Source organism: Paramisgurnus dabryanus, chromosome 9 (genome assembly GCF_030506205.2).
Source record: "Paramisgurnus dabryanus chromosome 9, PD_genome_1.1, whole genome shotgun sequence".
Classification (NCBI taxonomy): Eukaryota; Metazoa; Chordata; class Actinopteri; order Cypriniformes; family Cobitidae; genus Paramisgurnus; species Paramisgurnus dabryanus.
In genome coordinates, this window is record NC_133345.1 from 22,469,842 (window position 1) to 22,495,258 (window position 25,417).

The following is a 25,417-nucleotide window of genomic DNA, read 5'->3' on the forward strand; positions in this document are numbered from 1 at the left end:
ATTTCAAGAAATTATACTATTGTAAATAGTTTTGCTATTATTATTACTTAATAGGTCAAGTAACATCCGCAACAGAGGACAATGGATTGTCAGAAATGTATATATTCTACATGCACATACTTTTATTAGTGGTATTATTTAGTAGACTAAATGCTGATAAATTGTTTATTAAATCAACTAACTGAAATAAAAAAAACTTTCTGATAGGTCATGATTGTCAGTAGTTTTTTAAAAAGGGGTCATATCATGAAAATATGACTTTTTCCATGTTTATGTGCTATAATTGTGTCCCCAGTGTTTCTATCAGCCTAGAAATTTTGAAAAATATCAACCCAGTAACTTAGTTTTGGTAAACCATTCTCTGCAAGGATGTGAAAAAATAAGTAATTGAAATCTGGCTCCCCTTGTGATGTCAGAAATGGATAATACCGCCCCTTAATCTGCACTATTCAACCAGGGCACTGCAATTTCAGAGATCAGCTCATTTTGCATTTTAAAGAACACACCCAAAAACTGCACACACCTTTGTTCACACCTACAAAGTGGCAATTTTAACATGCTATAATAAATTATCTTTATGATATTTTGAGCTAAAACTTAACATACATACTTTGGGGACACCAAAGATTTATTTGACATCTTAAAAAAGTTTTGTGAAATGTCCCATTTAATAACTTTCAGCATTAAAAGATATTTGATCATTTTTATTGGACTAAACTTTCATAATATAATTACATATACATTTTTTTATGCTACCTTGCTTTATATCTTCATATTTTTATGTTAATATTATTTTGTTGGTATTCAATTTATGTGTTTTTCATTCTGATATTCTTTGTAATTGAAATAAAAAACAGCTCCTAAATGACATCATCATCCAGGAAGTTACATCATTTGGAAGAAAGCAACATCACAAACACCATCAGTAAGTTAGTGGTTTTATGTATGCTGTGAGGTTTTGTAGTTGGCATAACTTACTAAAACATTTCATATTTAATCAAATGACAAGAATTGGTAAGATTATGTCACTTGCTACCTCACTGAGCAATAGCTTCAATCTCTGTGCAATGTGTTAGGTTGAATTCTTTTATACAGCCTGATAATTTTTCTGTAAGTGTTGTTAATGTCAACCTGTAAAGTTTTTAAATTTCTGAACTTGATCAAACCATATATCTGAATGTATGGTATATTTTTTTTTATAAATACTAATATGTGTACTCTTTTAGTTTGTTATTGTTTATTTGTTGTCTTGAGAAATGACTCAAATACATAATTGTTTTACATCACAGAGTACAACAGAAGCTGCAGGTGTGTCATGTACACCAGTTGCCCTGCATACTTCGGTTTCATCACCAGTGACCTGGAGACGGCAGGCAACAAAGGTAATAACAGTTCGTACAGTTCACTGTAAGGTCACACCCATGCTTTCCCGTTTCTTTTGAATATCTAGATGTAGTTCCCACAAACACAGCACCAAATATGCTTCATAACGTGAGTTTTCATGTGTCTGGTCCAATAAGTTGTTGGATAATTGATACATTGATTGGTTATGTCATCATGTGTTGGTATAAAAGCTGTCATGTGGCAGGCGGAACAATCCACGGCCCCATTGTTCATTCATCAGCGTCCCTGATCGGATCCATGTCTTGGTAAGCTGCAGGCCAAGCAGATAAGGATCAGTAGATGATTGGGCGCACACATTCTTAACATGGCTGACCCGTGACATCTCGGGGGCAGTCGAGGAGTCTGTCATTATGTGTACAATGCGCTGCTTTCTTCCTTCTTATCTTTGCCGATGACATTGAGAGTTTTCGCATTAACTCATTAACGACAAGACTCATTATTATAGGGATCGAGTGGAGGGGGGGCGAGGGGCAGGGTGTTTCACCGAATGGGTGACACTTGGCATGGAGGAATGTAAGCTCTCTCTCTCTCTCTCTCTGATATAAGTCTTACTGATTGAGAGATGTGCCGGTCAAGTCCAAGGCTTAGATAAACATAATATGAAAACAGCTTCTTTTTTTAGTACACAAGCCAATACTGAATAAATGAAACATAAATGAGAACTCGCAGTTGCTAACTACCAGCGTTCACCCTGACCGTAGAAAATGTTACTCTGTATGACACGTAAGTTCAGAGAACGATTTCTTAAGCTCCAGAGGTCTTTCACTCGAGGGCTTTTTGCTGCCAGGAGCTTATGAAGGCCAGGGTGTTTGGCCTTTGCTCGTAGCTAACAGTGCCAAGGCCTTGACTCTTGTGGTTTGCCTCTGTCAGACATTGGATTTCTGAGCATGGCTCTGTGAAAAAACTCTGCTATTCTGTCCTGTTTCTTGATCCATTACCACTTTCAACACAGTTGTTTGGAGTGGAGGGAAAAAATGGGATGGGAGCGACAAAAAAACTGTCTGGAAAAGATTGATAGCTTTGCTCTATGGTTCAATTGTAAATTAGAATGCAACTCCCTCTGGGATACAAGGGCTCTATTTGTGATTAAGAATAAAGGCTCGGTAACTGAGAGATAGAGGAAAAAGTTTGCTCTCTCATACACACAGGCAATTAGCTTGATGAAATGGCCCTCACTGTTTTTTGCCCTGGATATGTAAACTGATATTATAATAATGGAGCTGGCTGCTTGTTCTATTATTGTCACCTTGAGTCGAACGGGAGGAGGCGTTGTGGTGTACACAAAGCCTTGTATAACACCACAAAAACTAGACCCACGGCGCGTCCAAAACCGCAAATGCAATGCAAACCGAGATGACACGAGAAACAAAGCAGGCTCTCATATGTAAGGAAGGTACAGGAGTGAGCTTAGTACGCCGGTTGCCAGCTTGACAAAGTGATAAAGAACTTTTATATGCCTCATAGAAATAATGGCGACGTGAGCTCGGAGTCTTGGCGCTCTACCTGCCCACAGCAGGAGTCTCACCTACCTCAATTTTTTATTTTCTCTCATGTAAGGCAGGGGTGATCCATTAAATTTTATGATCTTGTTTTTATATGGTAACACAAGTTTTTTTTTTATCAGGGATTGTGTGTGTTTTGTCTCTTAACTGTCTTCACAGCGTTCCTGTAGCTCAATCGATGAGCAAAGCCCAAAGGTCATGGGTTTGAATCCCACACTCATATGGAAAAAACATATATACTTTTTAATGTCACTATTGTCTGCCAAATGTGTAAAGGTAGTAAGTTGGAAAACCCATTTGATTTAATTCTGGCATGAATAACACCGATCTGGATGTTTGATTAAAAACAAAAAACAAATGCAAAATAGAAGCACCAGCATTTCGAGTCAATATCGATTTAACCAACCTGTAAAAGTGAGAACACTTTGTTTGATGAGTAATTGTTTTAACATAGTTTGAAACGTGGCCACCTCACTTCATACCGGACCCCCTGGGCCCCTATAAACAAAGAAAAGATGAGAAATGATGGGTGGAAGGTTTAGCTTCTGCGTCTCAAATCGATTCGGCAGGCATAAGGAAGGGGCAGCCCTGCGCAATTGTTTTGAAGGGACGTGCAGCCAAGCGGAATTCTGTGGCAATGCGAGTGTAACATAAGTGCATTGCTAACACATGGCTGTATTCCTGGAGATGTCAGAGGGGATCTGCTTTCATAAAAGGGAGTGAGAGAGGGATCTAATGTGGAAGTAATTACATGTGAGAGAGTCACTGTGATGGAATGCAATACAATGTTTTCCATTTGCAGGTCAATGCCCAGAGTTACATAGTGTTGCAGATATGCTAGCATCTTGTTTTATAAGATTTCCTTGTGACTTTGCACATTCATTCAATAAAATACGGCTGGATCGCGTCGTAGATTTTGACGGGCAAGCGTACTATTGTAAATTCGCTCTTCCTGTGAAACCGTCACAGATGAGGGAACTTAAATTGTAGAGATCTGCGTGATAGCAAACTACTGTCCTGCCTGTAGGCTGTATTTCACGTATGCACTTAACAAGTAGATTATATTAGCGAATGACACATCGGTTCATTATTCAGGCTGAGGCAAAGTATAAACAGATGTTATTCATGTAAAATGCAAACCCAGCAGGCTAATAAGGTCATTTTACCAGTTTATCTTTAAAGAGATTGCTGACTTCCTGTGTGTTCATTATTTCATTAAAAGTCAACCGTACCTGGGCTGTTGTTAGTTAAAGGGGGGTTGGCGAGTTCTTCTGCAGCTTTGAGCTATATATGTATGTGTCAATCTAAACACTTGAGTAGCGTGATGCCAGACATGGGAGACATGAGAGAAACCTGGTTCTCCGTAACAACCACACCCATGTCAGCAGTGTTCCCTCTGCTTATGTTTCATTTCCAAAGAAATGTCTAGACTGGCTTGGGTCAAACACTCATATCAGCTGACACTCTATACTCGATTATACAAACTCAAAAAAGGATGAAACAGGAAAAGCTTCAGACATAAATTACGTAAGGGATTATAATTTTTTGTCTGTACGGTTGAGTGAGACAAAAGATGTGTAATCTGGCCCTCCTCGTGTGTCTGCTGGTGTCCACGGTTTCAGATAGGAGCATCAGGCATGCCGAAGGAGAGATTAGCCGGTTCGTGACCTGACGTGTTAGGATGTTCAAGAGCAGTAAATAAAAGTGCCACTGATCACTTAGTGTTTTGGGTCAGACTCCAATGTCTAAACTGATCATTCCCGTCTAATGAGCTTTGGTGACTTTGATGTAATAGTCCAGCTAATTCAGCGCAATAGCTGCACCACAAGGTCATGTTGATTTTTAGGATCTTACTAGACAGTCCAATAGGTACTTTTTTGGATTTTGAGAGGATAGATTCTGTAAAAAGTTTAATGAGCGTTTGGTAGTTTTAATAAGAGATTTAATTCCTTTAGACTTACCTAATATTCATCTATTTGAACATTCTGAATGAGCAAATACATTTTTTCTAGGGCTGTCAAAAGATTAATCGCGATTAATCGTATACAAAATAAAAGTTTGTTTTTGCAAAATATATGCGTGTCCACTGTGTGTAATTATTTTTTATATATATAAATTCACACACATGCATGTATGTATTTAAGAAACATTTGTATGTATTTATATATTTATTTAGATATATTTTATATTATATATAAATAAAAAACATAAATATTTTTTTTCTTAAATGTATACATGTATGTGTGTATTTATATATACATAATAATTACTACACACTATAGACACAGAAATATAATATGTAAACACAAACTTTTATTTTGTATGTGATTAATCGCGATTAATATTTTGACAGCCCTAATTTATTCAAGTTTTATCTTTATTGTCAGTCTCTTATTGTTAAATGGTTTGCAGCTTATAATTGCAAGTATTTCTGCCAGAATTGGTAACATGTGTAGGTAGATGTAACATAGTCGATTTCCTCTAAAATTAATGGGTTATTTCCAACCCAGTGTTGGGTCAAAAAGCGATGAACCTAATCTATTAGGTTGTAATTTAAAATTCTGTCATCATTTTCTCATCCGCATGTTGTTCTAAATCTGTTTGAATTACTTTTTTCTGATGAACACAAAAGAAGATATTTGGATAAATGATGGTAAGCACACAACTGATTGTAACCATTGACTTCCATAGTAGGAAAAACAAATACGATGGAATTCAATGGGTACCGTCAACTGTGTGCTTAGCATCATTTATCAAAATATTTTCTTTATTATTTATCACAATACTTCCAAAATATTTTTTTCCTACTATGGAAGTCGATGGTAACAATCAACTGTGTGCTTAAAGGAAAACACCACCGTTTTTCCAATATTTGACTATGTTCTTACCTCAACTTAGACAAATTAATACATACCTATCTTTTTTCAATTTGTACATTTAATCTTTCTACACGTGTCGTGACTGTGTTAGCATTTAGCCTAGCCCCATTCATTCCTTAGGATCCAAACAGGGATGAATTTAGAAGCCACCAAACACTTCCATGTTTTCCCTATTTAAAGACTGTTACATGAGTAGTTACACGAGTAAGTATGGTGGCACAAAATAAAACATGGTGATTTTTTTAAGCTGATTTAAAATGAGAACTATATTGTATGGCGGAAGAGCACTTAGTTTGCAGCACTTTGACCTCAGGCGCAGTAACATCATCACTCTTAACTACTCCCCCCTCGCTCTAACTTGCTTCAAAATTACTGCGCCCGAGGTCGAAGTACATAAATATTGAAAAACGGTGGTGTTTTCCTTTTAACATAATTTATCAAAATGTCTTCATTTGTGTTCATCTGGAAAAAAAAGAGGTTTAGAACAACATGAGGATGAGAAAATGACGACAGAATTTTCTCAACCCAAAATACTGGTTTGTTCTAAACCATTGTTGGGTCAAATATAATTTTTTCTGGGTTAGTTTAACCTAACGGCTAAGTTTGTCCCTTTGTGACCCAACAGTGGGTTAAAAATAACCAAGCATTTTTAGAGGGTCTACGGACTATGTCACATCTATCTACATCTGGGAACAATTCTGGCAAAAATACTTGCAATTATAAGATGCTAACCATTTCAAGGGATTTAACAATAAGAGACTAACAAGAAAATATAGAGTGTAGCTTGAAAATGATGTAGTTTGTATGTACATTTCATAGTCAGTACCACTATTATACCTGCATATAAAAAATAAACAAATCATTTGGAGGTTAATTCTTATTTTAAGACTCAATGTAGTGTTCAAATCCATGTTATAATTGCACACCAAGCTATAATTCAGTCAGGAGATGACTTAATGGTGTTTATGGTGCATTTGCATGTATATTAATTGACACCAAATGTGCTGGGTGAACAATTTTTAGTGGTTAATCAAAGAGTGTTAACCTGTGTGGTTTGTTTGAAATGGCAAGCTAATGTCTACTATATACTATAAAGAATAAATGCATGTGCACATTCAAAAACCCCAGGTATTAGTGTCTTTTGTAAAGGATGACATCCTGACTTTTATATAAGAATGTTGTTCATTTTATCTCAACATTCCATGCTGAATGTTGTTCATTTATTATCATTCTTTCTAGAATGGTTTTCTAAGTATCCCAAATTGTCTATGCTGTACTTCCATTATATAATGAGACACTGAGAAAACATAGGAAACCTATGGAACCATAACATTTACTCTTTGAATAGGACAGTCCACACTGCACTGCTTTGGGGTGAACCGCAGATTTAATTTTCTGAAACCAAAGAAACATATATTACATTATGTGCAACAACATTCAACTGTTGCCTGGAGAGCTATCATTTATCCTTGTAAAGATTTACCGCTCGCTATCTCTGTCTGTAGACTGCCACAGTACATTGTATTATGTGGATATCGCAGCTGATGTTTTTGTACATTATAAATAAAATGACAGGCATATCACTCTTGTGAAACTTTGGGTTAAATTACGACTGGAAATATATTACAGTGCTTGCTGTAAAAAAGTGAACAAAACCAGCGTGCCTGGTTTGTTTTTAAGTTAGTGTCAAACAACAAAGGAGAGCTGATTTTCATACATTCGACCAAATCCTCCACCATGGAGTGGTTTTGCCGTCCTGGAATACAACAGTCTTTGACATGTTGTAAGCATTGACCCGGTGCCCCGTCTCACTGACATTCACACCTCTTACTCTCTCTGAATGGAATGCAGATGCTTTTGTTTGTAACTTACCATATGGGCCGACACACAGCGAGGCCATAAGTCTCTGAGCTCTGTATAAAAGGTTGCCCTGAGAACCTAACTTTCATCAAATAGCGAAGGATGTCAAAAGGTGTTTTTTTAAAAGAAAATACAAAGACCATTTGGCACTGTTTTGATGCAAGCAACAAGTTTGTAGTTTCATGTGTGAAGCGTGTAGTTTATTTCATGTGTTACCTTTCTTTTTTTTTGTTTTTGCTTTTCCTCAATTGCTTAAAAGGCGGGAGCTGGCAGCTGCTGTACATAGTCAGACCTTTTAAACCAAGGTTAAAGACTGTGATTGATACCATTAACACACATGGCTAAAGACAGATTAAGCTCTTGTGTGTTTACAATGTCTAAATAGGCAACCTAAAAGAAGCACAGCCCCTGTATTCTTTGAATATGTTATTGAATACATGTTTTAAAATACAGATTTTTTTTATAACAGATCCCTTACAAAGTGACAATTGAACAAGACCGGACATATGGAAACTATAACCTCTGCAAAATTAATAATAAAAAAAACACTGAGGCAAAATTTTGATAATCTCCAAGAACTTACTCTTTACCCAGTATACTGTACTTTTTATTAAACAATACATAGCTGAAACAAAGTAGTGCTCTGTACTTTCAGTCCGCTTCTTGAGGGCATGAGAGAGCAGAGCAGTACTACAAGGTTGTGACTAAACAGCCCCTACTGAAGGTGACAAAACGTAAGTCCTTAGAGAGGACTTCAAGAGCCAGTTACATGAGCACTTCAGGGCCTGCAGCTGAAGTTTCCCCGGACACTGCCTCTTTCAGGGGGTTCGCGTAAACATTACACTCTCCGTCTGGGTAATTGATCCCAAATCTTGTTTGACAACGTTTTTTCATTGCAGACACTTCACATGCTTCCTGAACATAGCTGAGCTTTTTTGGCCGCGTTGCAAATACCACAACAACTCAGCACTCATTAAATCTTGTGCTGAGTGTTCTTTGCCCTTCCACTGCCAGTGTGTGGTTTAGTTCATTTTTGCACCCCCGCTCCCTTCGCTATCTTGCTTATTTTTTCTTTTAATTGAAGGACCATTTGTGTGTGTATTTTTGTGTGTTTAAAGTGTGTAAGTTTATTATGAATACACACACACACATATGTATTTCCACACCAAATGCTCTTTCATTCAAAAGAAAAAAAATAGTAATCGTTTGTGTGCATGTGTCTAATTTTTATGGTAACGCTTTACAATGAAGTTAACATTAGGTAATGCATTAACATGAGCTAAAATCTAGCATTTATTTGTAATTTGTAAACTGTTGTAATTGTTATGCGGAAGAAACATGATTTATTATATTCGCGATATTGAACATAAACAAAGATTAATAAAAACTATATTGCTCATTGTTAGTTGCCAGTAACTTACTGTAGATTTTACATTTATGTTATTTACTGGCAACAGTTTGATCCAAGTTAATTGAACATTACACATTTTAGTCTTTATCTTCTACAGTAAGTTACTGGCAACCAGCTGCATAATTACAAAAAATTTTTTACAATGCATTTACAAAGGTTGTATGTTGAAACAAGCAAATGCTAAACTACGTTATACTATATCAATTGCTACTGTTATTGTTAGCATTAGTTAATGCAAAATATAATTGGATAATTGCATTGGCAATATTGAACTTTTTCTAAAGATGGATAAAACTTTATTGCTCATGTTAGCTAATGCATTTACAAATGTTGTATGTTGAAAAGAGCAAATGCTAAACCACATTATACTATATAAGTTGCTATTTGAGAGTGGCTGTTAGCTATTCAGCCTTGTTGTTTTATTGTATGTATTACTTTCCAAAAATCGCAGATGTGGTAAAGCACACTGTATGCTTAAGGACTCGTGCACCTGAATGGAAGACTGGGCACATGCTAACCACAAACAAGTGTTTACCATCACTTTGTGGCTTGTCTGTAGACTTTAACAGTTAAAACTATTATTAATCTGTAAGTTTCTTTTGTCCCCCTTTGATATAAAGACAGTAGTGCTCATAATATGTTCTGAAGGATGCAGGTTATGTGCAAAAACAAACTGAAATCTTTTAGCATTGTCACCCAGCAGTCTTCAATTGAGAACAAGCTGCTTTTAATTACAGTTAGTATATTTTTTAAATATCTCTTTCCCTCTCTCTCTCTCTCTCTCATTTACTTTTCGGTGCTTCAGCTCTTCGATCACTTCTGAAAATATTTATATTTCCTAATAACTTGGGTTAAGTTTTGTGGGCAATGATTAAATCCAGACTGGTATAGTAAATGCAAAAAGAGTGTATGTGGAAAATAATATCTGTCTATTTTTCATAGCAGTTAAGACTTGGAAACCCAGCAATTTTCACAATAAAAATGTCAGTTACAGCTCCACATTAAATGAAGATTTAGTGCTTTCCTGTAACTAATGTTTAATTTTACATTTGGATTTTACACTATAACTTTATATTTGGATTTGGAGTGCTGTAGACTTCATAAGAAAAAAATGCAAGGGAGGATAATGATCAATCCCTCGTGCCTCTTTATTGTGATATATAAAGGGTTCTTATTTAATAATAATAACACACAATAATTATTTATATGCATATTTATTTAATTCTTGATTGCTGTACAGTTAATTATCAATTCAGTTTATGTTATTATTATTATTATTGTTAATGTCATAAAAGATCATCATTCTTTCATTGCATTATTCAGAAAAAGAAGTTATTAGCTTCCTATAGTTCAGTCGCTATAAACTATCAAGTCTAAATTCGGTTCTACATCATGTTAATACATACAAAATGTACAACTATACAAACCATTGTTGGTTTCAGTCACCTGGTTGTCAACTGAGCCGTGGATCCATTCACCTATAAAAGAATCTATCACATGTTAGTTTTCAGGCAGATAAAAAATACATTAACAACCTGATCCCAAAGCTTACCTTCCCTGCTTTGTCATTGTCGGATCTTCGTGCATAGTTCCTCCTCCCATCATGCATTTGGTGTGGATGTCACCACCGAGCATTCTTTGGTCACCACAGTGTCCTCTGCCCTTTTCACATGCAGATGTCTGAGACAGCGAACATCTAGTCTGCCAGAACACATTCATTCATATCTGCCTATAGGTTTAGACAGGACCAATGACAAATGATCATTTATGTATCAATAGTGGCAATTATAACGTGTTCTTATACCATTCACTTTAGTGAAAAACTTGTATGGTGCAGAAACAACATGTTTACCATTACATCTATATTGTGTGTTATCTAGCGTGTTTTTCGTTTATATTGGGAGCCTGAATGTAAAAACACAGCAAAATAAATACAAATGAATATACATTTTACAATACTGTCAAGAGGCTTACCACTGAAAGTGTACATTAAATGTATATTGTCAATTTCATAGAGATAAACATTAATATTTTGCGTAAGTGAAATGATGCAAATTGTTTGTTGTGATGATAAACTTCCCCTTTTGTTACGCAAAGTTATTGCCCTGAAGTGATGAAAGGTAAAAGGAAAGAAGTTGGCATTCGGTCTAAGAAGAGATTATTATAACAAATTAAGCGTTTGCTGTTTAAATTGACACCTTAATCCATCATTAGAGAATCAAACTCTGTGATCTGTCATGATTCTGCCGGCTTCTTTTAGATTGGCCCTGGGGCAAACAGAAATAGACAGGAAGAGGGTAACCTGCACCGGTGAAGGAATCAATCACACATAATAAACACCACTGGCACATTTTCTTTTAAGAATTTAGTTGTCCGCAGTATATTCAAATTATTGTAATGTTTTGCAAATACAGTCCAATTAAACATTTTCAGAAGTATAATTATTATTTATAGACAAATAAGCATAAGTCGAAATAACTTATCATTTTAAAACATTCTTATTATAATATGTATTATAAAAATAACAATAAAAATTATATGCAGTGTCTACTTGTTTACACATTTCTTCACATTTTATGGCTTTTATACAAACATATTTGACAAATTGTATGTAGTTTGCTTAAAAGTTTCCATATGTACAGTAAGAACTTTCTAAGACTCTTATCTGAAATACACAGGCGCATCTGCATCAACTTCAGGAAACACTGCATTTGTTACACAGAAATCTGACAAAGGGATTCGAGTGGAAATTACTTACAGTTGTAAACACTTTAGCACTTCAAAACAATAGAGTAATCGTGTTTAAGATATTGTGAGCTAATGTCACATTGCCAAACATAATTGACTTTAATTGAATTTTAAAGCCAACCACAAAAGAAAAGCAATAATCACTTTAAAATCATCATTTAGAATCAAATGCTGCCTGTTAAAGCTACTCTTCTGAAGTACTATGGATGCATTATATCAGATTAATGACAGCAGAGCAAAACACAGTTTTAAATTATTTTATTGCACCAAAAGTCTATTGAGTTGCAATATGACCTTTCACCTGTAGAGCTACATTGTAATGTTTACAGCCTATTTTATCACTATTATAATTGCTTCGAAAACTATCACAATGATTTGGTAGTACAATTCATTCAACCATGCCACTTTGTGTAACAGGTTGTATGAGTTTATTCTAGCTGTCGTCTGGTATTATTACTAGAATGAAGGAAATAAATTAGAAAAGAATATTTGGAGGTCGAAGGTATAATATATGATTGCCGTTACTTCCACAAAATCTTTTTGCATGGACTGTGGCAACAAATGGTTGTCTTAGAGAGTGAGATACCCAGTGAGAACTTTTCCTCTGAAGAAGCTAGAAGTTTTCTGAATTCCCAGGGCTATGATGTTGTTTTAAGACTAAAGGTAATGCTGAACAAATTACACCATATTTGGGCACAGAGCCAGGCTTCTGTACAGAATAAAACCATAATCCTATTCAATTTGCCCGTAACCGATATGAGATTTTCTTGAATGAGTTTAAAGACTATGTCAAGGGGAGTCTATTTAAATGACACACAATAAAAAAAGGCTCGGTTGCGTGAGAAAATGCTTCAAATTTTGCTATATTTTATATGTATTAAGTACCATCACCCTTGAAACAAGCATTTTTTTTTTTACTTTTTAGTAGTAAAATAACCACATGCACAGGTGAGATATAAACTATGGCCAGTAAGAATAATAAGTGTTTTCTTAAATTAAAAATAAGACACAATCCATATTAACAACATTGGTAGCTGGTTAATTCACATTAGTAGCTTGTTCATTAAAACACTTCATACTAAAGTAGCAGTCAAGTGTAATTTCATTGACCAAATCTTTTTACAGACTTTAAGAGACTGATGCACTAAACACCTTCACAATCATGCTATTTCCATCTCATTTGCTTATATAATCTAAGTTATTATTTTGTATATTACAACTTATGTTAATTAATGTTATTTAAACAAACTTTGACAAAGAAATGCTTATCAGAAATGCACATGCATGTTTACGAATGGGTAATCAGTCTTACAGATATTTTTAATATGTAGAAAAAATATAGTAGACTTTTTACTGTTATTACTATATTGGTTCCCACACTTATATTCGCTTATTGCTGAAAAATATCTGAAAATTCTTCACTGTCACAACAGATGTGCTGTATAGACTGCAAACATACCAGCTGACAGGTCTATTACGTGCTCGTTTAGACACGTTTTAATCTACTTCGTCTGATCAAACCCAACAACAAAGCCATGCGAATGTCAGTATACGATGAGTAATACTAATGTCATTATTATCATTATTATTATTAGCCTATAATTATTAAATTCAATTAACTGTTAAAAATTAAATAGTTCAGATCAGTGTAATGCGATGGTAGCCACAGCATGATTTGAATCCTATATTTATAATTACATTAATGGCTAATATTTATAAAAAATAGCAAGGTGCGGTTTATTTCTTTTTGTCTTATTTTCTGTATCAATTGTGTTTAGCCCATTTCAAAGCTTAAATATGTATTTATGCATTTCTGAGTTCTGATCATTCAGCTTAATCAGTCTCCTCTTGTTGATTAGCCTGGTTAACCTTTGCTCCATACTGGGTCTGCAAGGGTTAATCAGGCCGGGATCTGAATGACCTGAGGGTCAGATTCCCTCTATCTCTTGCTTGAAGGATACGGTGGAGTCATCGATAAGATTAGTTAGGGTGAACTTTCCTCGTCCAACCCATCAAAGCGCAACAGACACCTGCACTATAACCTAACCTGTGCGCGCGGTGCTTTGAGAATTTACGACCTTGTTAATAAACTGCGCATTAATTATAGCTGTGAATTAGCTAAAAAAAACTATTGGATATTTTTGTATGTTATGTTTTATATATTTTGTATTATATAATTTAAACAGATTTTATATATTTTAATTTGTACCATCTAATATAGTCGGCTGATCTCTTCACGTTGAAAGATTTGTTGTTGCGGGTTGATTTGACTTGTTTATTTAAAGTCTATTGATTAATTCTAGTATAACTGCTTTTAAAGGAGTCGCATCTTATACACCCGTGTCCCAGAGTGCATACTTTACTTTACAAACAATAATAAAGTGATTTACCCTTTTCTTCGCGTCCCAGCCATGGAAAATCGTTAAAGATCCTGCTATTTGTGTGTGATCAGTAAATATTTAGTGTAGTGTCTCGTCCTAATCGATGAAGGTCCCTATGGGGGTGCGCTATTGTGTGTGTGGATGCTTGCTGAGCTCTCTGTGTGTGTAAGGACTCTTTCTTGTGCAGTCCGTTTTACAATGATAAATGTACCCGGACGACTCAGGATACACTTTACTGATCAAAATCAAGTTGCTAGAAAACGGTTGTTCGAAGGCTTTCATGCAGCTTTACTTAACAAGAACCGACGATTGTATAATTTATGCACAAAGTGATGAATTTCTTCGGGGTTGACAATGGCGTTTGCTTGTTCATTTACAGATTAAACAATTAGCATATAGTGGGAAATCTTTGTTGTTGGCATGTTAAAATAAAATAGTATTTATTTAACAAGGTATTTATGTGGAATCTGACAATTGAGACAGATATATTAAGGATGTGTACTAATTTAATTAAAGGCGGGTTTGGCGTTGCGCTGCAAGTAGAGGACTTAATACACTTAAAAGTTATTTCGTGAATTAAGTTTTCGAAATAAACACAGGCTGTGTGATATTGTTATGATATTTTCTCATGGGCTTTTCTTTAATTCTACAACCTAGTAGTTTTAGCTAGTTGTCTAGTTTTTATTATGGATTAAATGTTTATACGTTCAGTAATAGTTTACACTGCAATACAGTCACGAACTTTGACTTGATAGTGTAGTTGGCGCGGCAGCAATTAAAGCGCCTTTTAACGATGCCTATAGCTAGGCTCTTAAAAGCTATCAGGCCTACACTGAATTACTACGACCATAATTGAGGACTGTGGCAATTTGACGTCACTTGAGAATGCAGTTGTCTATCTAGACAGTCCGCTGCCTGCAGGCTGTTATTGTTTTCGTTTAGTGCTATTAGCTGTAGTTTTATCCAAACACCGTTATTCTTAAAACATCAAACCCCCGTGACAGCTGTATGTGCTCACTTGCATTCTTATTATTATGTATTTCGTGACACCTATGCATTTAAGGATTTATTAAAGCCAGTTTATTGCGTCAGTGATCGAAGTTGATCTGTTAAAGTCCTGGCCTTGGACTTAACCATTGAAAAAGCAACTACGGCATATCACTGTTAATAGTTTGCACATAAACAGACAGGTGTCTCTCCTGACTTCACCCCCTCCCTCTCCCAATCACACAGTCCACACAAAGCAGCCGCACTAAGAGGGTTTTACCTTTCTGTGGAAAAGAAAAAGACGCACAGGAGCATCTTCTGACATTTTGCAAAAAAAAGACAAAATCTTCAAAGTCTTCAATATGACTTTGTGAGGATATGAGGAAAGGCATTAAATATTAACATGTGATTCAAGCGTCGCAAAAAAGTTTGACTGATTTCGCTTGTCGGTTTGTGTTTTTATCCCTCTCTAAAGTTTTAGTAATCATTCAAATACATACAGAGACTAATTTTTGTGTATAAACCCGTCACTGGAAACGGAATAAACAGACCGGTAATTCGCACAGAAAGAGAAGACTAAGTACATTTTCTCATATAGGAGAGGATGCACCACGGGGAAGACGAATCGACATCATATGCATTTGGTATGTTTGGGCTATAATTGTTAAAAATTAAAGTCTCGCTTAGCATGTACATATAGATTTTACAGTGAACCTGGTTGTCTCTTGTGTTGTGAATTCATCCTCAATATATTTTAAAATTATTTAAAGATTTGCATTGCAGCCACAACAAACGCAACATTAAACACTTTTTTCCATTCATTATTATTATTCAGTGTTGGTAAATATTTGCTTTAATTGCCTTTGCTTTTTTCATTCGTGTTTAATAACTGCTATTGTATGTTTATCTGTGCCTTATAAGTCTACAACCAGTCTTATTTACCAGTTGTATTCTGGCATTTGAGCAGAAACCATAATAGCAGACATCCGTGTTTTCGTCAAATAAATTGTGAAAATATTAACACTTACCTTGATCTGGAGGTAAAATCCAAACGGAATCGGAAGGTTATAATTTACTTCTGCGGTATTGCTTTCGGCTGCGTTGTTCACACACATTGCATTGAATGGTCGGAGATGAGGAGCGGTGCTCATTTTTTAACGTTTCAATAAATTTGCCAAAATTAACCGAAACGCAGCAATACTCCCGTGCGCGAAAAACACTCTGGAGAAATTATGTGGCGGAGACCTACAAACGCACCACTGCAACGTCCAAGTCAATTACAAGGAAATCTCAAAAGCATTAATCAGATTAAAATAGGCGCATGTTACTTTGGTGTATGTGAGAGGCGAGCGACCGATGTAGTTTCCATTTAAGATGGCTCTTCCACCTTAAAGCGAGATTTTAGGCAGAAATAATCTATACGCTAGGGGGCGCCCATATACTGTTGTACCTCTAGTCTTCTGCATTTTCCTCTTGGGCAGCATATGCTATGATTTAGCACTGTACATTTTTCAGTGGACTCAGCTCTGACAGCCCCTGGTGCTACAGAAAGTAGACTTGAACAGGCGAGCTTTAAAATTTTTTGCTTTGACTTATAATCCTAAAATCGAAATGGGAGACACCTTGTTTGACCACACCGAGGCTCACAAGCGAACATCTTTGTTCATTAATATCAGACATCTAAGCTTTTGTTCCTCAGTGAACATCAGAGTTTTTGTTTGCATGAATTATAATTTTTATTTATCTATTTATTTATATTTTTAATACAGCGGTCCTTTTAGAGGACATTTGACCTTAACGTCATTAAGATGTATGTGTTATTTTAAGGCCCCAAAATACTAGTAACCTTCAAACTCATCTTCTGTAATATAACACGCTTTAAAATTACTGTTACTGGGGGAATGCCACGCTGTATGAAAAATGTTTTGTCCTTCAAACTGCATTTAATATTATGATGATAAATTAATAAAAATAAAAATAATAAAAAATACAATTAATGTCTAAACTGCTTTACGGTAATGTTAGTGGTCATGTGAACGAAAGCTACACCGTATGTGGCAATTGGTGCTGGTCATAGTAGGTAGATTTAAACAGTAATAAATTTATTTATGGATAAAGGTATAAAAGTTAGCTATTAAGAACTTATTTCAGATTTTTTTATTTTTTTTTATAATTTGTATATATTTATATTAGTGGATTAATTTTGATACCAGAGTAAATATGTAGCCTACTCATATTCATAGAGGGTTTTAAGCATAATGTACTGTTCATAGAATTCTAATGGTGTCTAATGAAAAAGCTTGCGCGAAATCTAACTCTTGCGGCTTTTGATTTATTGTTGTTTTTTTCTGTTTGGATTTTACATTTACAAAGTAGGAGAGTTTAGTCATATATCTTGATCGTTTGTCATAAAGACCTTCACTGGTTATAGCTTAAGGTTCTCGAACTTACAGCAATATTGTTCGCAAGTGTTGCTTGTTTCTTTGTGGATTGTCTCAGTTTTAAATGTATTTATCACTGCATTATAGTCTGTTGGTAAATGAGTTGCAGTTTTATGATCTACAAGCAGCCGTCGTGTTGATAAATGGAATAATAGAACTGACCAAATTACGCAATTTGCAGCCAGTTTATAGAATGGATGTAACAAAATGGCATGTAACATACTAAAAAGAAGTAAGATTAAAGAAGTATCATTCTCACGGCCCTAATTGCTTATATTTTCCTTTGTGTATTTATCAGATTACGGGGTATGTATTATTTAAAATATTCACATTTGCATGCAACTGATTTCGGAAAGGCTCTGACCAATATACTGCGGAAACCCTCTTCGAAATGTATGATAATGTTGGATTTTATTTTAAATGAATGAAATGATGCGCACATGGATTGCGATCATTTTCCTCTAAATGATGTACTACTCTCTTTAGGACCAAGCGGCAACTCGACCCTTATTCCTGGCTTTGGCAAAGAACCAAGTAGCACAAGTGCCGACTAGCCAATAGAGTTCAGGGGGAGGTCCGTGAGCTCTGACCAGTCAAACACAGTCACTTTCCATATATGGCAACTCATCTCCATGGTAACGTGTGCTAAGTTGCAGCAGTCGTGTCAAAGTTCACTATATAGAGAGCTCAGTGAGCTGATCAGAGAGAAAGCATTCTGCCAGCCCAGCGCCTGCAAATCGCAGTCACTTCCTAACCTCCCCCTTTTTAACATATTTGATCACTTTGATTATCTGTTCTCTCTCTTATTATTTTTACGCGCATGAAGGAGGTTCTATAGGTTGTGATCTTTTTGTTTTATTATCGGTCCTGCTTGCCGGAGAGTTGACTTCATATTTGACTCGAGCACAGGCTACAACTGCGCGCGGCTGCTAGCGCTACCTCATCTGAAGAAAAGGAAGAAGCGGCAGTATTTTTTGGCCAGTTGGTTTTCTTCAAGACTTTACGCTGGAACTTCTTGCGCGTCGCAAGTATCCTTGAAAGCGGTGCGTTTCTGTGCGTGCGAACATCGCTGCAAGCGTGAAGTTATCTGTCCGTCTCTGTTAATATCTTCCTCCGCCGTGTTTATTTTCCATTTTTCCTTGATGGGTTTACTGGATGGATGACTGCAAGTGCCCCTGGACTTGGCCTCTAAGAGCAAGGCTGCTATTCGGCTTGTCTTTGCTTCAGTTTTAACCGCATGCCTAGGTAACGCTGTTTCAGTCAAGAAATAGGCTACTGTTCGGTGACATCGGTGCGCAACTTTCAACGGACAATCAGACTCTAGCCGACCGTATCGATCTTGAATTATTTATTTAACCGTCCTAAGTGATTAAGGCACCGTGCTGCGTTTGATTTATAAAACAAAGCATTCCGAAACCAAAAACGGAGGACAAAAAGTTTTTTTAACGTTGACTGATAGATATGGCAATGGTAGTGTGGAGAGGCTCCCAGGACGATGTGGCCGAGACCCAGGGCACCCTTTCATCGCAAGCCCAAGGAGGACTATCTCTTCCGACCCCTCAGCCAGGCCAGCTGGGTCTGACGGCCTCGCAGGTTGCCCCTCCGACCCCTCAGACACCCGTTCAAGGACCCCCGAACAACAACACACAGTCGACCCCGACGAACCAGACGACGCAGAATCAGTCGGAAAAACAGCAGCCACAGCACATAGAGTGCGTGGTTTGCGGGGACAAATCCAGTGGCAAACACTACGGCCAGTTCACTTGCGAGGGGTGTAAAAGCTTTTTCAAACGGAGCGTACGAAGGAACCTCACTTACACATGCCGTGCCAACAGGAATTGTCCCATTGACCAGCACCATCGCAATCAGTGTCAGTACTGTCGCCTCAAAAAATGCCTCAAAGTTGGCATGAGACGGGAAGGTATTCGGATTTTTGTTGTTTTACTGCTGTCTTTGTCCTTTGTGTTTAGTGTACGATACCCTTCCCTATGTTTTATCCCCGGCTCTTCTGCCGTAAGCTGCCCGTCCACAGCATGCGAAGGAACCGCCTTTAATGCTCGAGATTGAGCGTTATCGCGGCGCTCTTAAATGCTAGAATAATGAACGCCCTCTCTAAAGCGAATATTTCACATTGTACATTGTAAATTGCATATCGCTTTTATTTAGCGAAGAAAAGGGGGAACGCGTCTGGATTTTAATAATATCGCTGCAGATATGCCGCGCGGTTATGGCGAGGGAGAATGGGGAGACAGCGTCAAAATCACATACACACACACTCTCTCTCACACACACTCGTACACACACTAGGCTAGTCTCCAAATCGCCCGCCTTATACATCGCTGTTCGCGGGTAGAAAAGTGAATAATAATTACCGCTAATCTTTCATATAGTTTATTTGATCAAATAGTCCACAAGAAACGCATTTCACCCGCAAATTCTCAATAGACAGCAGAACTGACTCTCTCGCTAGCTAAGTAGGTTAAGGGTTAGCATTCATGTCTTTCTTTGTGCATGTATTCACTGGACTCATGTTGACTGCTTTAAAACGTGAAATACTATTTGAGAAGTATACATAAAATCTAATTATATAGCAACACTTTGGTAAAGCGTAAACTATAGACGATAATATTTATATTAAGTAAAACATAGGGGTTGGCTTTGTAAATTATGTTGTGGATTTGCAGTGCACTGTACATAACGTTTGTCTGAACATATGTGAATCTAATTTGATTTATTTAAATTTAGCCAAGCATCAGCAGAATCACTAAGGCCATTTTGATAGTTTATAAACTTCTGTAAGTGTCAAGTGGCATTATAATTGATTGTACCAATGTAATGTTTACGTTAAGAATGTTGTGGCCATGTTGAACACTAAGAACAATTGTGTGGAAACATCACATAGTGAAATAGACGTAAGGTCAAGCTATGTTTTGTGTTTGTAGAATTCAAGCATCAATATCTACAGTTTCTCTTTTTACTGCAGCAGTGCAAAGAGGACGGATGCCACCCACACAGCCTCACCATGGCCAGTTCGCCTTGACAAATGGGGACCCACTGCACTGCCATTCCTACTTATCCGGATATATCTCTCTACTACTACGAGCGGAGCCCTACCCAACTTCTCGGTATGGCAGTCAATGCATGCAGCCCAACAACATCATGGGCATCGAGAACATTTGTGAACTGGCAGCTAGGATGCTGTTTAGTGCTGTGGAGTGGGCTAGGAATATTCCTTTCTTCCCAGACCTCCAAATCACCGACCAGGTTGCCCTTTTGAGGTTGACCTGGAGTGAGTTGTTTGTGCTCAACGCTGCTCAATGCTCCATGCCGCTCCATGTGGCTCCACTTCTGGCGGCGGCTGGGCTCCATGCCTCCCCCATGTCTGCGGACAGAGTGGTCGCCTTTATGGACCACATTAGGATCTTCCAAGAACAAGTAGAAAAGCTCAAAGCTTTACACGTTGACTCTGCTGAATACAGCTGTTTAAAGGCCATCGTTTTATTCACTTCAGGTAAGTTTTCATTTTTAAGCATTTATGCTTTTAATCAGATGAATTATATTATAGTCTTTAAAGAGTAAATCAACATGGCGTATTTTCATTGTCATGAAACAATAAAGTGTGCCCAATTTAGCGTGCATTGTAAAAATATAAAAGTCTAAATAGACACGTAAATATTCTGCAGAGGTTAACGTCAGTAAAACAGGTAGATTTGAGAAAATAATTTTGTCTATGGCCTAATGTTTTTTTCAAGCATAAATGCAGCATCAATAGCGTAAAACACTTCTGTTTAACACTTGATGGATGCGATAAAAGTTAGATGGTAAATCTAGTTAATAATTTGTGACAGCCAGGAAAACATTAAAACGTAGCCTATTTATATTGAGAAAAATGAATTGCAGTTCTAAGTGTTATTAAGCGTTTATTACGAACAGTTATCCTGGTAAAATAATAATAATGTAAATAATGTCAGACAATGAGCACCTTAAAAACACGAAGCCTATAAATGTTATATTTATAAAATAGTTGTACTAGTTTTACAGTACATTCATAAAAAACGATGTAGAAGGGCAATCAATTATTTTGTATTTATTTGGAATGACAGATATTAAGGATGTCATGCTGGGGGGAGGGGGTGTGGGGAGGCGTTAGGCTCGTAGCAAAGGGAAGAAAGGCCTAATGCTCCATTTACACGTATTAAAGAACCGATAGTATAAATGGATAGATCTATCAAGTCTTGATAAATACAAATGGCCTGTTTTGTTTAATAGAGCTTTATTACGACGGTCGGGGAAATTCTGTGCGTTGTTAGGAGGATCGCAGTTTCTTCCTTGTTTTGTTAGGATGATCTAGGGATCTAAGACACACGCTGGACTCGTTCCAGAACTGGGTCATGACCCTGACTTCCTTACTTTATTTGTGCATAACAGAGCAAAAGCGAAAAAGTTTTAAAGATGTAAAACTTGATAACAAATATTTTCTCTTCGGATATTCGTGACTGGAAAAGCTTTACTGCCATTTGCAAAAATAAAATGGCTCTCTCACAATACACATCTAACTATGCGGTTTTCGTACAGATAATAATATGTACAACGTTTAAATAGATGCAAATCAAAACCCAAATAATAAATATCGAATTAATAGTATATCGGGCATCTTTTGTAGACGTATTAAAAGTTAATGTCATATAGGTCAGCATTTCGCAATCACCATATTGAGATGAAGTGTTCGGGTTGCTTAGTTTCTGCTCTTGTATAGGTTGTTGTCGTTCTTTACCAGAAGACAACTACTTGGTTTAAGCAACATAGGAGTCTTGTTTTAAAACTTAGGCCTGAAGAGAGTTTTGATCAGATATTTTGTAATTTTATTTCTAGACGTACCTTTAAAAAAGACTATTCTAAAGGGCATTATGCGTGCTTTTTTGCAATGATATTATGACCCACATGCTGTTAAATTTGCCCCTTTATGGAGATTGCAAGAACCAAAATTCGCAGGAATTATAACAATTTGTTACGACTATATTGGATTGCTCGCTTTCTCGGCAGTTTGTTATACAAATACGAATAACATAACCAGAGGGTGTATTTGATACTATAGGCTATATTTGAAAGCAAAAAAAAAATTTAGCCATGGGGCTAATTTTTGCAAATCACGAATGTTTAGTGCTTTAGTTATATATTTTTCCCATGCAGTGTGCACACATTGCAAATTGAAATTAATTGTTATTATATAGTATGCCATATTTTAATTCGCCAGTGTGCATATATTTTTCATGTACTAATAAACATTTGGCCACTCTTCATCCCTTATAGATGCTTGTGGCCTGTCAGATGTGGCCCATGTGGAAAGTTTGCAAGAGAAGTCCCAGTGCGCTCTGGAGGAGTACGTTCGGAGCCAGTATCCCAACCAGCCAACTCGATTTGGGAAGTTATTACTTCGCTTGCCCTCTCTTCGTACAGTATCGTCTTCGGTCATAGAGCAATTATTTTTCGTCCGATTGGTAGGTAAAACCCCAATTGAAACCCTCATCAGGGATATGTTGCTGTCGGGGAGCAGTTTTAACTGGCCTTACATGTCGATTCAGTAGGCAGAAGGAATGATCAAAGGGGCTGTGACTACAGTAGTTAGCGCTTCTTTTGTAGAAGGAAACGGCTGTTACACGAGTTTACTTTCACGAAGAAAGACTTTCATAAATGACTGTGAATTTTAAAATTGAGACATTCAGTGAACCCTCAAAATCCAGAGATTACTCTCAGTGTCATTCTAAACAGTTTGTTCCAATGTTTTTTGTTGTTGTTGTTGTTGTGTTTTTTTTTTTTTTTTGTAAAAAAAATAAAATATAATAAAAACAAAATGAAGAAAGAAACAACCCACTAAAATTAACACAAAAGAAAAAAACAAAAGAAAAATAATTAAAGGATTTTGATAATCCTTTCTTGGAAAGAAACACTATAAAGTGCATTGAAGCGACAATTTGGAAGATACAGGAGAGAAGAAAAAATCTTTTTTCCAATTACTATATTGTCCTGTGTCCATGTATCTATAGCTGTTTTTTGTAATTTTTTGTTCCTCCTTTCTGGTTCCAAACCGGCCTATGTGATTCTGTAGTATGCAGTTCTTGTTTATTTTTTTTATTTTTTTTTAAATAACCATGACAATTGAGTAATGTAAAGACGTTCTTCGAGAATTAAAACTAAACCCACAGCAATATAGGCAATGCTTAATGCTGCAAGCGCACTTACTCTATTGATGTCCCTAAACGAACATGAGTAGGGATTATTTTAATGATCAACCAATATTCACATAGTGTCAGAGTACTCGTAATGCAACAGTGTGTTACATTTCATGCCATTCTTCTACCTATAACATAGAAAGCACGAATCATTCCCCAAAATGGATGCAGGAGCAATACTTTATCGTTCAGATACGCGTCTCAACAGTGTTTGCAAGATGTAATCGTACATTTATTTCAGAATTATGACCTGTCTCCATGGATTTTTATTTAGTTTCGTGGATGGTCGTCAGGTTTTAATGCAACCAATAGAACAAAGTGTTTTAGAGTTAAGGAGAACCCAACAAATATATATATTTTTTTCAAATGTATTGCAGTACCCCACCTTGGGTAGCGCCCATGCGAATTCTCGCTCAAGTGTTTTGCCACAGTAAACTGTATTTTGAAGGTGGGGAAATGATGGGTCATCGTTATTTTAATAATAAAGCAGCAGTATTAATAAGACGTCCGTATAAATGTCCCTTAACACTTAAAGCATTAAAGTGCCTGTACAGCGCAAATGTGTTATTAACGATTACTGAAGTCTATAGGCCTACACCATGGGGAACACGCTTAGAATTTACAAAGTCTTATAATTGTTCATTTCACGTGAGAAAAAAGTAGAAGCAGTATTCTTGTAAATATAGGTCAATTCATTTCAAGGACTTTTTCTTTATACAACGTATATGTGATTAAGAATAAAACTGTGGTTGCCAATTTTTTCGGTAATACAAATGTCTTCAAATGAGTGACAGACTTAGCTAGTAGCACTGAAAGTTCTGTTTGTAATGTATATACATATTAAGACAAATGTTTTTTTTTCTTCTTTTCTTTTTCATGTATTTAGACTGTGAATGCATGGCCACAGGTCGCTAACCTATTTTACCTTTGATATATATATATATATATATATAAATGTAAATGTTTTTGACTGTATAGATATAATCTGTGCATTCAGTACACTAGCCCTTGTATTTAAAAAAATGGAAAAAATTGACAAAAAAAAAACGTTCGACGATAGGTTGACACTTAACAGGGTGAGCTGGTTTTGAAGGGGTGGCTATTTTGACTTGGTGTTCTGCTCCTTTTCGGTCTGTAACAGATGCCTTGTGTGTGTATGTGTGAAAGCTTGCAATTTTGTCCTTGTTTTGAGGCTTTTCTTCAACACACAAGACACCATGTTGTGATTGGATAAAAAGGGATCATATTGTGTAGTTGATTGAACAGTTGTTTTGGGCTGTTCTCATGCCACATATGGACCAGTGAATGATACATGATTGTAATTATAAACAGTTTAAACTGACCCACGTTTTTATATAAATATATAAAATATATTACTGCAGGGTATTGATAACGTATAGATACTTTTTTATTATTGATTATTATTATTAATTGCAAGTGATATACGTGAGTGTGTGTGGAAGTTTATAGTTGAAAACAATTCTTGTTTGTTTGTGTTAGCTTATTGTAAACAAGCATTCTGCTGTAAATTTGTTCTTGGTATTAAATTATAATTTATGAATTTGAAATCAAAA

General features: G+C 36.2%; 1 protein-coding gene across 4 annotated transcripts; it reads left to right on the forward strand.

Annotated features, from left to right (window-relative positions):
• The first annotated feature begins 900 nt into the window (after positions 1 to 900).
• Positions 901 to 25,417, forward strand: nr2f2 (nuclear receptor subfamily 2, group F, member 2). 4 transcript variants are annotated; one of them, XM_065279095.2, is made up of 4 exons: positions 901 to 925; positions 1,290 to 1,382; positions 20,597 to 21,124; positions 22,924 to 25,417. In XM_065279095.2, the coding sequence occupies exons 2-4, from the start codon at positions 1,316 to 1,318 to the stop codon at positions 23,196 to 23,198; spliced, it is 870 nt and encodes a 289-aa protein (XP_065135167.1). In that variant the 5' UTR covers positions 901 to 925; positions 1,290 to 1,315; the 3' UTR covers positions 23,199 to 25,417. The 4 variants fall into 4 exon arrangements, with proteins under 4 accessions (XP_065135167.1, XP_065135168.1, XP_065135165.1 ...); XM_065279096.2 differs by lacking the exons at positions 901 to 925; positions 1,290 to 1,382 and adding an exon at positions 10,961 to 15,816; XM_065279093.2 differs by lacking the exons at positions 901 to 925; positions 1,290 to 1,382 and adding an exon at positions 18,263 to 19,534 and having other exon boundaries at positions 20,579 to 21,124.

What these genes read in the sequence shown, in the direction of transcription:
- nr2f2 (XM_065279093.2), top strand. Translation starts at nt 19,075, where the DNA reads ATGGCAATGGTAGTGTGGAGAGGCTCCCAGGACGATGTGGCCGAGACC. An exon ending in AGTTGGCATGAGACGGGAAG is followed by an intron (nt 19,535 to 20,578) that starts GTATTCGGATTT and finishes CAATATCTACAG; the next exon opens with TTTCTCTTTTTACTGCAGCA. An exon ending in CATCGTTTTATTCACTTCAG is followed by an intron (nt 21,125 to 22,923) that starts GTAAGTTTTCAT and finishes CATCCCTTATAG; the next exon opens with ATGCTTGTGGCCTGTCAGAT.